This window comes from Cyclopterus lumpus, chromosome 3 (assembly GCF_009769545.1).
Source record: "Cyclopterus lumpus isolate fCycLum1 chromosome 3, fCycLum1.pri, whole genome shotgun sequence".
Taxonomy (NCBI): Eukaryota; Metazoa; Chordata; class Actinopteri; order Perciformes; family Cyclopteridae; genus Cyclopterus; species Cyclopterus lumpus.
In genome coordinates this window covers 581,786-595,197 of record NC_046968.1, presented here as the reverse complement: position 1 = coordinate 595,197, position 13,412 = coordinate 581,786, and the positions used below count along the sequence as shown (strand labels likewise).

General features: G+C 45.7%; 1 protein-coding gene across 5 annotated transcripts in view; it reads left to right on the top strand.

The window, feature by feature from the left end:
• Positions 1 to 13,113, top strand: part of chsy1 (chondroitin sulfate synthase 1) — a 48,698-nt gene extending 35,585 nt beyond the window's left edge. For all 5 annotated transcript variants that reach the window (XM_034563054.1, XM_034563071.1, XM_034563061.1 and 2 more), the window contains one exon: positions 10,084 to 13,113. In XM_034563054.1, the coding sequence (XP_034418945.1) occupies positions 10,084 to 11,673 (1,590 nt within the window). In that variant the 3' untranslated portion in view covers positions 11,674 to 13,113. The remainder of the gene's footprint in view (positions 1 to 10,083) is intronic.
• The last annotated feature ends 299 nt before the right edge of the window (positions 13,114 to 13,412 follow it).

Sequence of the window (13,412 nt, the reverse complement as noted above, 5' to 3'; positions counted from 1 at the left end):
AACACATCCATGTGTGCGCTGTCGGGCCCGGTAAGCAGGCTCTACCGTGGCCGCTCTGTTCTTGAACAAAACGTTACTTTGTTTGCTAAAAGGTCCGCTGGTTAGCGTTACTCATGATGACTCAGCAGAGAAGCTCTCTTTTCTCAGTAGAAGATGCATGTCAGACAACAGCACAGGGGCGTGGTCTCATCTTCCTGTTCAGTTTCCTGCTGAACCCACATCCAGAGAGACATTCAGCAGCATCATGCACTGCAGGTTGTTTCAAAAGCCAACCCTCCTCAGGTGGACGTTTACAGGTGACACTGGATCACAGCTTGAATTGGAGTTTAAAGTTTAAACAATTAAATGTAATCTACGAGTCAAAACTAAAGTGGCTTTTAAAGAGGCTTACATTTAATCTTATATAGTTGAAAGGTTGGCGCAAAATTATTTAAACATAAAGTTAAACTATGATTTAATCAGGTTTAATTAATCCAGCCTTAATGTCTTCCTCTACTTCCCATCACGTACTGCAGTGTAATAAATGTATAGGCAGATAAAAATGATGATCCTTTACTGTAACGGTTTGGGTTTGGTGGATACGGGCTCAGAGGTAATGCTGTCATGGAAACAGTGGAGGGAAGTAGCTGGAGGAGGGGCTAGTGTTACTCGGTCACATTTCAACCAGCTGGTCTGTGAACTGGGATTCCTGCCAATGTGTTGAGTCCAGCAATAACCTAACTGGAACTTGACTGTGGAGTAATGGAGATCAATAGTGCATCCAACTGCCAAAGATCTGATATAGTGACTTCAAATGTTTTCCCTTTTGAACTTGTTCTCCTTGACATTCTGATTTGATTTGCTCTCTGATCAGGCTGCTGCTCAGACAGCTCAGTAGGGAACTGGGAGGATGGATCCGGCAAGGTAGCATGAAGTGATTGTGATTTGCATAAGTGGGATACTTCTGGAACATGTCTGTGCGTGTGTCAGAACCCTGTGGGCATTCTCCACCAGAACAACACAGCCTGCTTACTCACAAGGAAGGAGGCTTGGGAAAGTCCGCCATCTTTCAGCATGATTGTTTTTCTATTTGGTCAATTTCCAACGAAGGAAACCGGAATATAAATTTGGACCTGAAATGTCTCTTTTTAGCAGTTTGTAGCCAAGTGAATATGTTCTATGATACAATAAAGGAAAATATTGCATTTGCCAACCAGCACAGCAACTAGCAATGATATGTCAGCTGGTAATAACTTTAACAAGGAAAACATTTCCTTTGATTCATTTTGATTTCATCTGTTGGCAGGGAAAGGATTCAGTCTGATATTGTAGACAGAATCGTTATGTTATTTTAATCAGGTTTTTCATTTTATATTTCCATTTCTCTTGCTCATGGAGGAAAAGAGTTGATGAAATGCTCTTTCTCCCCTGCCTACAAGTAGAAAGAGCCATTTGTGTCGTGACCAGTTGAATTTGAAGTATGAGCCCAGAATGGAGTGAGTCTGATCTCCTCTCTGTTTGGGAACACTGAGCCTGTTCTGTTCTCGTATCCTGCTGCTGTCTTTCTAAAATCATGAAAAGAAAGAAATAGAAATGTACACTTGTATTGATCCCCGTGGGTAACTTCTTCTCTGCATTGACCCCTCCTTAGTTATTAAGGAGCAGTGGGCTGCAGTGAAGCATCCGGGGAGCACCTGGGGGTTCAGGGTCAAGGACACTTCAACATGAACTATGGGAAGAGCGGGGATGGAACCGGGTACCTTGTGGTTACAGGACGACCCATGAGTACAGCCGACCTCTGACCTGGCCCTGTTCAAGGTGCACCGTGTCTTTGTTTGGTGCCTCATCAAATCAATTCAGGCCACACAACCTTGGACTCAACAGACCCTGGACGCTTTAGACCGGCCTTTTGCTTATGGAACAGTCTCCCTGACCATGTGAGGGGAACACAGACCCTGGACGCTTTAGACCGGACTTTTGCTTATGGAACAGTCTCCCTGACCATGTGAGGGGAACACAGACCCTGGACTCTTTAAGGCCTTTTGCTTATGGAACAGTCTCCCTGACCATGTGAGGGGAACACAGACCCTGGACTCTTTAAGACCTTTTGCTTATGGGACAGTCTCCCTGACCACGTGAGGGGAACACAGACCCTGGACTCTTTAAGACCTTTTGCTTATGGACAGTCTCCCTGACCACGTGAGGGGAACACAGACCCTGGACTCTTTAAGACCTTTTGCTTATGGGACAGTCTCCCTGACCATGTGAGAGGAACACAGACCCTGGACTCTTTAAGACCTTTTGCTTATGGGACAGTCTCCCTGACCATGTGAGAGGAACACAGACCCTGGACTCTTTAAGACCTTTTGCTTATGGGACAGTCTCCCTGACCACGTGAGGGGAACACAGACCCTGGACTCTTTAAGACCGGCCTTTTGCTTATGGGACAGTCTCCCTGACCACGTGAGGGGAACACAGATCCTGGACTCTTTAAGACCTTTTGCTTATGGGACAGTCTCCCTGACCATGTGAGAGGAACACAGACTCTGGACTCTTTAAGACCTTTTGCTTATGGGACAGTCTCCCTGACCACGTGAGGGGAACACAGACCCTGGACTCTTTAAGACCGGCCTTTTGCTTATGGGACAGTCTCCCTGACCACGTGAGGGGAACACAGACCCTGGACTCTTTAAGACCTTTTGCTTATGGGACAGTCTCCCTGACCATGTGAGAGGAACACAGACCCTGGACTCTTTTAAGACCTTTTGCTTATGGGACAGTCTCCCTGACCACGTGAGGGGAACACAGACCCTGGACTCTTTAAGACCGGCCTTTTGCTTATGGGACAGTCTCCCTGACCACGTGAGGGGAACACAGACCCTGGACTCTTTAAGACCTTTTGCTTATGGGACAGTCTCCCTGACCATGTGAGAGGAACACAGACCCTGGACTCTTTAAGACCTTTTGCTTATGGGACAGTCTCCCTGACCACGTGAGGGGAACACAGACCCTGGACTCTTTAAGACCTTTTGCTTATGGACAGTCTCCCTGACCATGTGAGGGGAACACAGACCCTGGACTCTTTAAGACCTTTTGCTTATGGGACAGTCTCCCTGACCACGTGAGGGGAACACAGACCCTGGACTCTTTAAGACCTTTTGCTTATGGGACAGTCTCCCTGACCACGTGAGGGGAACACAGACCCTGGACTCTTTAAGACCTTTTGCTTATGGGACAGTCTCCCTGACCATGTGAGAGGAACACAGACCCTGGACTCTTTAAGACCTTTTGCTTATGGGACAGTCTCCCTGACCACGTGAGGGGAACACAGACCCTGGACTCTTTAAGACCTTTTGCTTATGGGACAGTCTCCCTGACCATGTGAGGGGAACACAGACCCTGGACTCTTTAAGACCTTTTGCTTATGGGACAGTCTCCCTGACCATGTGAGGGGAACACAGACCCTGGACTCTTTAAGACCTTTTGCTTATGGGACAGTCTCCCTGACCATGTGAGAGGAACACAGACCCTGGACTCTTTAAGACCTTTTGCTTATGGGACAGTCTCCCTGACCACGTGAGGGGAACACAGACCCTGGACTCTTTAAGACCTTTTGCTTATGGACAGTCTCCCTGACCATGTGAGGGGAACACAGACCCTGGACTCTTTAAGACCTTTTGCTTATGGGACAGTCTCCCTGACCACGTGAGAGGAACACAGACCCTGGACTCTTTAAGACCTTTTGCTTATGGGACAGTCTCCCTGACCACGTGAGGGGAACACAGACCCTGGACTCTTTAAGACCTTTTGCTTATGGACAGTCTCCCTGACCACGTGAGGGGAACACAGACCCTGGACTCTTTAAGACCTTTTGCTTATGGACAGTCTCCCTGACCACGTGAGGGGAACACAGACCCTGGACTCTTTAAGACCTTTTGCTTATGGGACAGTCTCCCTGACCATGTGAGAGGAACACAGACCCTGGACTCTTTAAGACCTTTTGCTTATGGGACAGTCTCCCTGACCACGTGAGGGGAACACAGACCCTGGACTCTTTAAGACCTTTTGCTTATGGGACTGTCTCCCTGACCATGTGAGGGGAACACAGACCCTGGACTCTTTAAGACCGGCCTTTTGCTTATGGGACAGTCTCCCTGACCATGTGAGGGGAACACAGACCCTGGACTCTTTAAGACCTTTTGCTTATGGGACAGTCTCCCTGACCATGTGAGGGGAACACAGACCCTGGACTCTTTAAGACCTTTTGCTTATGGGACAGTCTCCCTGACCATGTGAGGGGAACACAGACCCTGGACTCTTTAAGACCTTTTGCTTATGGGACAGTCTCCCTGACCATGTGAGGGGAACACAGACCCTGGACTCTTTAAGACCTTTTGCTTATGGGACAGTCTCCCTGACCATGTGAGGGGAACACAGACCCTGGACTCTTTAAGACCGGCCTTTTGCTTATGGGACAGTCTCCCTGACCACGTGAGAGGAACACAGACCCTGGACTCTTTAAGACCGGCCTTTTGCTTATGGGACAGTCTCCCTGACCACGTGAGAGGAACACAGACCCTGGACTCTTTAAGACCGGCCTAAAAACCTTTTTATTCAGGAAGGCGTTTTTGACTGTGTTAAATCACTGCCAGCTATTTTCTTTTCTATTATAGTTTGTTTTTAACTATCTACTGGCTCTGTAGTGCTTTACAAATAAAATGCATTATTATTATTATTATTATTATTATTATTATTATTGGGCATTATATTCTCTCCTTTAAACTAATCTCACCCTCCTTGTTTGCTTATCATTGAAATGACTGGACTAAGGCATGTCTACACATTCCCAGGGGTGTGCAGGCCAGACTATTGTTGGCCTCGCAGAATGTTACTGGAAAGGTTTCAGATGGAAACATAAATACATTTTATAGTTGAAACACAAACAGACATGAAATAAAAGCTGGAGAAGTTCATTGTAAATTAAGTCTAATTGGTTTGTGCTGTTCTCCCCGTGGCAGCGTGGGTTCTCTCCGGGCTCTCCGGCTTCCTCCCACAGTCCAAAGACATGCTGCAGGTTAATTGATCTCTAAATGTCCCATAGGTGTGAATGTGAGAGTGAATGGTTGTATGTCCCTACATGTGCCCTCGATGGACTGGCGGCCTGTCCAGGGTGTCCCCTGCCTTCGCCCTATGTCAGCTGGGATAGGCTCCAGCGCCCCCGCGACCCTAATGAGGATAAGCGGTATTGAAAATGGATGGATGGGATGGTTTGTGCTGCAGCCACACTGTTCATATCACACTGCTGTGTCTTCATTCTGAAGTGCTCCTTCACAGTATATCAGCACCCTTTCCACGTTTCACGGTTTGTTTGTAATTCTTGTATGTGGGTGATTGAAGATGACATTTGTATTAAATTCCATGACCTTTTTAAAGGAATAGTGCCTACAAAAATAAAATGTGAAACCATTTGAAGTACAGTACAACCAAGAACTGAACCTTGGTGTTTCAGGCAGATCTGGGTCTTTCTCTCTTTCCTCTACTTGCCTCCTCTCTTTTTTCTCCTCACCTGTCCCTCCCTCATTCCATGGCCCCTCTGTGTCCATCAAGGTTTAACGAACACTTAATACTTTTAATTTCTTACTGTATTTTCAAAAAAGAATGGGCATTGTCAGCTGCAAATTGGCATGGGACAATACAAACATTGACAATATTATAACAATAATCATCAATGTGCTGAAAATGGTGCTTAAACATACTGGAACCACCTCACATGAAGTTAAGAAACCAATATTTTATTCCATTACAGACCCTGTAATACAATAAAGACCCCACTTAACTAAAGGATAAATAATAAAACCTATTATGAAGATACATTCTTGGGGCCTGTCATACAATGTGCATGCAAACTAAGCATAATATGTATATCTTTTGCTTTAATTTGAAACATTTTCAACAACTCATTGTTCTGGTTGAATCCTCTAATGTGTTATTGTCCTATTTCATGCATGTGTGGTAATTTCCCCGCCAAGCTGTATTTTGCAGTAACATACAAGAGCCAGTCGTAGTATATGAAAACTGGCACTGAATCGTCCTCAACACATTTCACAATGAAAGCCTCGTTAGGAAAAGAAGGGACCCTGTCCACTGAAATGCTACAGGGCTTTTGATTTGAAAGGATACAGGAAGTGTTACCCGCCGTGTTTAGTTGTGGGCAGTGAGAATGAGGCCCGTCAGCCCAGATCTTCTTCCCAGTCCTCTGGGGATGGACCGTGTCTTGCCCGATGTCCACTCGTTACATTATATTCCGTCTTCAAAGGTCAACTACTTAGATGGCTATCATTGATGAAGTCGTCTGTTGTCGCGATGCTGTTGATGGTAAAACCTCCTCCCACCACACACATCAGCACAGACCTGTTGTGGAGCTGTCTTAGGTGTGACAAGCTTTTTCCTGAGTTTAGAATTGAGTTTGGACAGACAACCCTCGCTTAAAAAAGAGACAATTACAGCCGCATAATGCCGTCTTCAATTAGATTTGCATGGCCCGCTCCGAGGCAGCCAGGGCCCATTGTCCTGCAGATTAAACCCAGGCAGCGCAGCCGGCATGCTGCTCGGACTGAGCCTCAGGCTCACTTCCTCTGCCTGCATGTCCATGGTTCATGGTTCCTTGTGCATCCAAACATCGCAGTGTGTTGAGCTGATGGCTGACGTGCATGTCCTTCACTGTGTGCCTGGAGCATCATTTAAACTACTACACTGCTTTAAACAGCTGACTGAACACTGTGAATCCTGATAGTCACAGTTTGTGATTTTGGGTAATAAATTGAGGAACCAACAGTAATCCCAGATCACCTTTCCTGTGTTTTAGTATGTGTTGAATGGTGAACGGCGTAGTTGGTTTATAAAGACCTTTCTTCCAGCTGGATGTCCTTAGTGCGTCTTAAGGGTTGCCAGGATGGATGGCACGTAGCAGTGTGTATTTAGGGTCTGTAACCACAGCACAGATCCTTCTCATGGACTTGCGTTGTGGTCATTGGGTTAGCGTCTCCTTCAGATAACCTAATATTACGGTGCTGTTGTGTTTGTGTTGACTTGTTTGGCTTACAGTAGTGGAGATGTACGCTGAAACTGCAGTTACTGTATCAAACAGTCGACCTCAAGCCAATTTGGAACTAACACGTTGATCTTCCGAAATTCTAAATCGAACGCAACCTAAATAGCATGATGCAATCTTAGGGCAGCCATTCCGCCTCATCAGCTCGCAGATCTATTTCACTGAAGTGTCTGAAATGAAGCACAACGGCTTCAGCTGACTTACCTTTGCCTTTGTTAGAGAACCATTGGAGTTGGGGCAGGGATTTTGTGAGGTTAATGACTGTGAACAAATTGCACTAAGGAATCATAAGTGGCAACGGTGACCACAAAAGTAGAGGTCATGTAATTAGGACGTGTCCTAATGATGGTGAAACCACAGGAGAGAGCCATAAACATCCTGACCCGTTGGCTGTCAGCTGAGGACCGGCTGGTGTTACCCTGCTGGAGACCGTCTGAGCCAACACATGAACTAGGCTGAGCAAATACTGTGGGGAGGGAAACCACTCTCTCTGTCCCAATAAAACAAATGCAGGCAAAAGCCTGGGGCAGTAACTAGAAGCTTATCTGACTTTAAGGAATCTATGTCTGTCTGTGTGTCCTTCACATACCTCAAGACCTGTTCCTCCCACTGATGTGCTGGTGTATTGGACCCATAGAGTGCTCTGTGTTTAATTTGGTGCTTTTTGAATAAAGTAACAAACTGCGCTCTCTGTAACAGTGAGAGCTTCACGGCTCTGCAGACTATACAGGCTGCAGGTCCCTTGCTGGATATACTAACGTTACAATGTAACATTTCTAACAGCACCATAAATTACTTAGTGTGTCAGAAAATATGAAGATAGACATTCAAATTGTCATTCAAAACCCTCACTTAAGGCTTGAATGACATTCGATACAGTCGTAGTGTTTACAGTCGCTGAATGATTGTGACCACACTGTGCTCCCGAGTTTCACCCGACCGTGTCCACATGCTGGGACACTGACATATTTGTCACATTCAAAGGGCAGTGGGCCTTTGAAACAATGAGCATTTATTTTCTTGGTCATGGCCAATCGGACATATGGGATTTTGTTCAATAGAATATTCTTTGGACTATCTATCAGAAGGATGAAAATGGCATGGCACCCACCAAATTCTAAATGTTATAGCATTCAGGTTCCCTCGCTCTCAGACCTGTCCTGTCCTATTCCCTGTAACGCTTTCCCTTGGGATTGTGGCTGCCTCCAGAGCGTCTTCTCAAATTAGACTTTCAACGCCGTTTGGCCACGTGAGATCCTGCCAGCAGCTCCAAAGCAAGTTTACACATTCAGCCTCTTGCGATTTGAGGAACAGTAGGTTCGTAAAGCTCCAGCAGGTATCCAGTCAACACTCACTCACTCAGTTGTTGCCAGCAATGGACTGTGCAGCTGCTGTTGTTGTTGTTGTTGTTTAACACACTCAGATCGGCCAAACATGATGATCGATAATCATTTTTAACATTAGTATAAAAGCTACATAACCCTTTGACTAGGTTTACATACTGTTGTTTTTCCTTAAGCTCCTATTGACTACATTGTCAATAGTGTCCTTGGACAATAAGCTGAATCACACTCATCCTCCTCGTCTGCTGCTGATGTGAAGACTAACTGCAGACAGGCCGGCTGCTACACAAGAATTCAACTTATTTTAAGAAACATTGCTAATTAGGCTCAATTGTATGCAATTAAGTATGTATGTCATTTGTATGTAATATGCAATTAAGATGGTTTAGCTCTCACGCAGCAGTTCACAACTAGCACAACATGCTCCATATGTAGAGGAAACGGGTCATGTGGGCCACCTGCTCGCTGCAGAAAGATGTGTGTCTTTACAGGTACTAAGTAAATTAGAAATTAATATAAATCTAGATTGATGTTCAATTTGAGGACTGTAACTGATAGAAAAGTTGTGAAATAGTTTGCATGAAAGCTTGTCCCACGCTCACAATGTCAAGGTCCCCGAGTGTGAGGAACAATCGATACCCAATAAAAGTGAGTGGCACAAATGTGATTACCTGTTGCTCCATTTCAATTTGTTTGGCAGTCGTCGTCATATTTGTTTTCCAGAAAACAATAACTGTAGTCATTATGATTATCTTCAACAGCACATATTGGAGTTTGCCCTTTTGAAGAAAAACACAAGATCAAACACCTCGGTGCCCAGCAGCTGAGGGAAATTGTTATAAACCAAACCTGGTCAAAATAATTTCATTTCTGGTGGAGTGGTTCTACGAGAAGACACTTTCTTCTTCCTGTGGGTGTTATTATTCAGAGAGGATGTTACCTGGTCAAGAACAGGCTTTCAGGTTCCTAAACATCTTTCTGAAAGGATGATCACCTGTGTTAAACTGTGTTGGAAATGTGAATTGTTGTTCATTATTTCTTCTGGTTTTGTATCTGTGCAAAGTAGTTTTTGATCCATCAAAAACATTTTATCCACCAAAAAACACCACTGAGGGAGTTGAGTGCAGACGTATCGGTCAAAGTCTTTTGGCAAGTTTATTTCAGTTTATTTAGTATATCCCTGAATCACAAATTTGCCTCAGAGGACTTTACAATCCGTACACATTTATGTTCCAGTTGTTCAAGTGGCTTTTGATAAATTGCTCATACTGTCTTCCTTACTGGCATGTTTTGTTGCATTGATGATTGAGTGAAATACAACCATGTGCCTGTTCTATTCTCTCGGCTCTGAGCACACTTTTTGGGTGGGCTGCCGGATATCCTGTAGAAGCACTTTTATTGAAGCCCTGTAGCTCAACAGACTGGTACTTACAGCAAGGGGCTTATCATGTTCTTGCAACATCATGGGTTTTGAGTGCAGCTGGGAACAGAAATTGCTGGTCATACCTGCACCTTCATCTGTCATTACTAAGCTGTGTGGTTCGGTGCAGACATCGCAACAGTGATGTTTGTCCATTTGAATGAGCATCCAGTGTTCCAAATGAACATGGTCTCAGTGGCACTAACACTACCCATGCCTTGTCTCCACAGATGCAGCAGCTCTTCTATGAGAACTATGAACCAAATAAGAAGGGCTACATACGAGACCTCCACAACAGCAAGATCCATAGAGCCATCACCCTCCACCCCAACAAGAACCCTCCTTACCAATATCGCCTACACAGCTACATGCTCAGCCGGAAGATTGCAGACCTGCGCCACCGAACCATTCAGCTCCACCGGGAGATCGTTCAGATGGGACGCTACGGAGCAAATGAGCCCAGTCGAGAGGACCTCCAGCTTGGCATGCCGCCTTCCTTTATGCGCTTCCATCCACGGCAGAGAGAGGAGGTCTTGGAGTGGGAGTTCCTGACAGGGAAGTACCTGTTCTCATCCTCTGACAGTCAGCCGCCCCGCCGCGGGATGGATTCCTCCCAAAGGCAAGCCCTGGATGACATCATCATGCAAGTGATGGAGATGATCAATGCCAATGCCAAGACGCGAGGGCGGGTCATTGACTTCAAAGAAATCCAGTATGGCTACCGGAGAGTCAATCCCTTATACGGGGCAGAGTATGTGCTCGATCTGCTACTGCTGTACAAGAAGCACAAAGGAAAGACCATGACAGTTCCTGTGAGGAGGCATGCCTACCTGCAGCAGACCTTCAGCCAGATCCAGTTCAGAGAGGAGGGGGAGATGGATGCTAGAGCTCTTGCCAGCCATATCAACAAGGATTCAGACTCACTCTCATTTCTGTCCAACTCTCTCAAGATGCTGGTGCCTTTCAAGCTGGCCACCTCTGGCCAGGACCAGAGGGAACCAAAAGAGAAGAAAGTCAACATCTTGGTACCCCTGTCGGGGCGCTATGACATCTTTGTGCGTTTCATGGCTAACTTTGAACGAGTTTGTCTGATCCCAAACCAGAACGTCAAGCTGCTGATCCTGCTCTTCAGCACAGACAACACAGAGCGGGTCAAGCAGGTGGAGCTGATGAGGGAGTATCACATGAAGTATCCTCGGGCCGAGATGGAGATAAAGCCCGTCACCGGCTCCTTCTCCAGGGCTCTGGCTTTGGAAGTGGGTTCCTTGCACTTCTCCAATGATTCACTGCTCTTCTATTGTGATGTGGATCTGCTTTTCACCAGTGACTTCCTCAAGCGTTGTCGGACCAATACAGCCTTGGGGGAGCAGACCTACTTCCCCATCATCTTCAGCCAGTATGACCCCAAGGTGGTGTATGCTGGTAAGGTCCCTAGCAACAACCACTACGTCTTCACCGCAAAGACGGGTCTGTGGAGGAACTACGGCTTCGGGATAGTCTGTGTCTACAAGGGGGACTTAGTTCGAGCTGGAGGCTTTGATACCTCTATACAGGGGTGGGGTTTGGAGGACGTGGACCTTTTTAATAAATTTGTCCAGTCTGGGATTAAGTTGTTCAGAAGCACAGACACAGGGATAGTGCACGTTCACCACCCCGTCATATGTGACCCAAACCTGGAGGCAAAGCAATATAAGATGTGTCTGGGGTCCAAGGCCTCGTCGCACGGCTCCACCCAGCAGCTAGCCGAGCTCTGGCTGGAGAAGAACGACCACGGCTTCAGGAGACTGGCCAGCAATAACGGCTCAGTTAGGACAGCGTGAGAAAAGCCGGGCTGCAGACTGTCATAAACTGAAAAGTTAACCCGGTCTGTGCTTACTTCTCACTGCGTGGTGTTTTCACTACCTAATTTATTTTTTACTGAAACGAAAGACTTCACATGGATATATTTTGAAAATATGTCTTAAAAAAAAAAAAAAAAAAGGTCTGCGTTCTAGTATGGAATTACATAATTGATTAATGATCAATGAAATATTTTGTGAGCCTGATTCCAGCAAGGTCACGAGGCCCCTCTTGCCTGTGACATGAAGTACACCGTCATGGCCCTTGAATATCCCATTTGTCTTGCAGAAAACAGACTGGTGGTCCATACTCAGGCCATCAGTGCTCCAAATATAACTCAACTCTTGATTGTGAATGTTTACAAAAGACTGATTGTCAACAACATTTCATAAATGACTCAGATCACAGCTATCTCAGTGGCCGTGGTTCCACTTGTCTTTTCAATGTTTCCCTTGCTCGTATTGGAATCCCATCAGGATGCCGAGGTGGCCTGGCTTTGCATTCAGGTCTCAGTGAGTGTGGACAGCATGTGGATCCAGAAAGTTTATCAAACGTAGGTCTCCATCGTCTTCCCCCCCACACCAGAGTTCCTCTCCTGAGGAGAGCAGAGGAGGAGATCCAGGCCGGAGCCCTGCTGAGACCTGCTGTCTTGAGTCCTGTTAACCTACATTTTGATTTCTGATTTTGCTGCTTTTAAATAACAAAACACAGGAGATTTTTCTTAGAAGAATTTATGAGAAAATGTATTTATTACTGAATTAGGGGAGCTTTGTTGGCAACTATTCTTCAATAAAACAAGTCTCCTAATGCGGCAAGGAGGAAGAGTAAATAGCAAAAATAACGGGACTTTTATTGTGAAACATTTGCAGAAAATGAAATGTCTTTATCCATCGTTCTACAGCCACCCCTTTGACCACACAACGTATCCCTGTCGGGGCAGTCACACTGAAGTGTCACGGCTGAGTTGACCTGACAAAAGTCACATTGATAAGACGAGTGTAACCACAGCCGATGACTTCTAAGGGCCGTGTCAGTACATCATTTCATTTACAATGGTTTTCTTCCATTTGCTTGTATGGGTTTGGTAATATGACGCAACCCTGTTGTTTCTCCTGGATCTTTTTTATTTTATTTTTTTATTTCTGTGAACCCAACTGCTGGATTTTATATCTGCAATTGATATTTTGCTGTCTTATTTATTGAATTTGCAGGCTCCACTTCTACTGTCTGAAAAGATTGTATAACCATGTCAGTTGTTGGATGGTGTTTTACCGTGTTGCTTTTCTCAAACTCATTATCACCAAAGAGTTTTGCACAGTCGTGTCTGTGTGTGTGTGTGACTGTGTGTGTCTGTGTGTGACTGTGTGACGGTGTGTGACTGTGTGTGACGGTGTGTGTGACTATGTGACGGTGTGTTTGTGTGTGTGACTGTGTGACGGTGTGTTTGCGTGTGTGACTGTGTGTTTGTGACTGTGTGTGACTGTGTGTGTCTGTGTGTGACGGTGTGTTTGTGTGTGTGACTGTGTGTTTGTGTGTGACTGTGTGTGTGACTCTGTGTGTGACTGACTGTGTGACGGTGTGTTTGTGTGTGTGTGACTGTGTGTGTGACTGTGTGTGACTGTGTGACGGTGTGTTTGTGTGTGTGACTGTGTGTGACTGTGACGGTGTGTGTGTGTTTGTGACTGTGTGTGACGGTGTGTTTGTGTGTGTGACTGTGTGT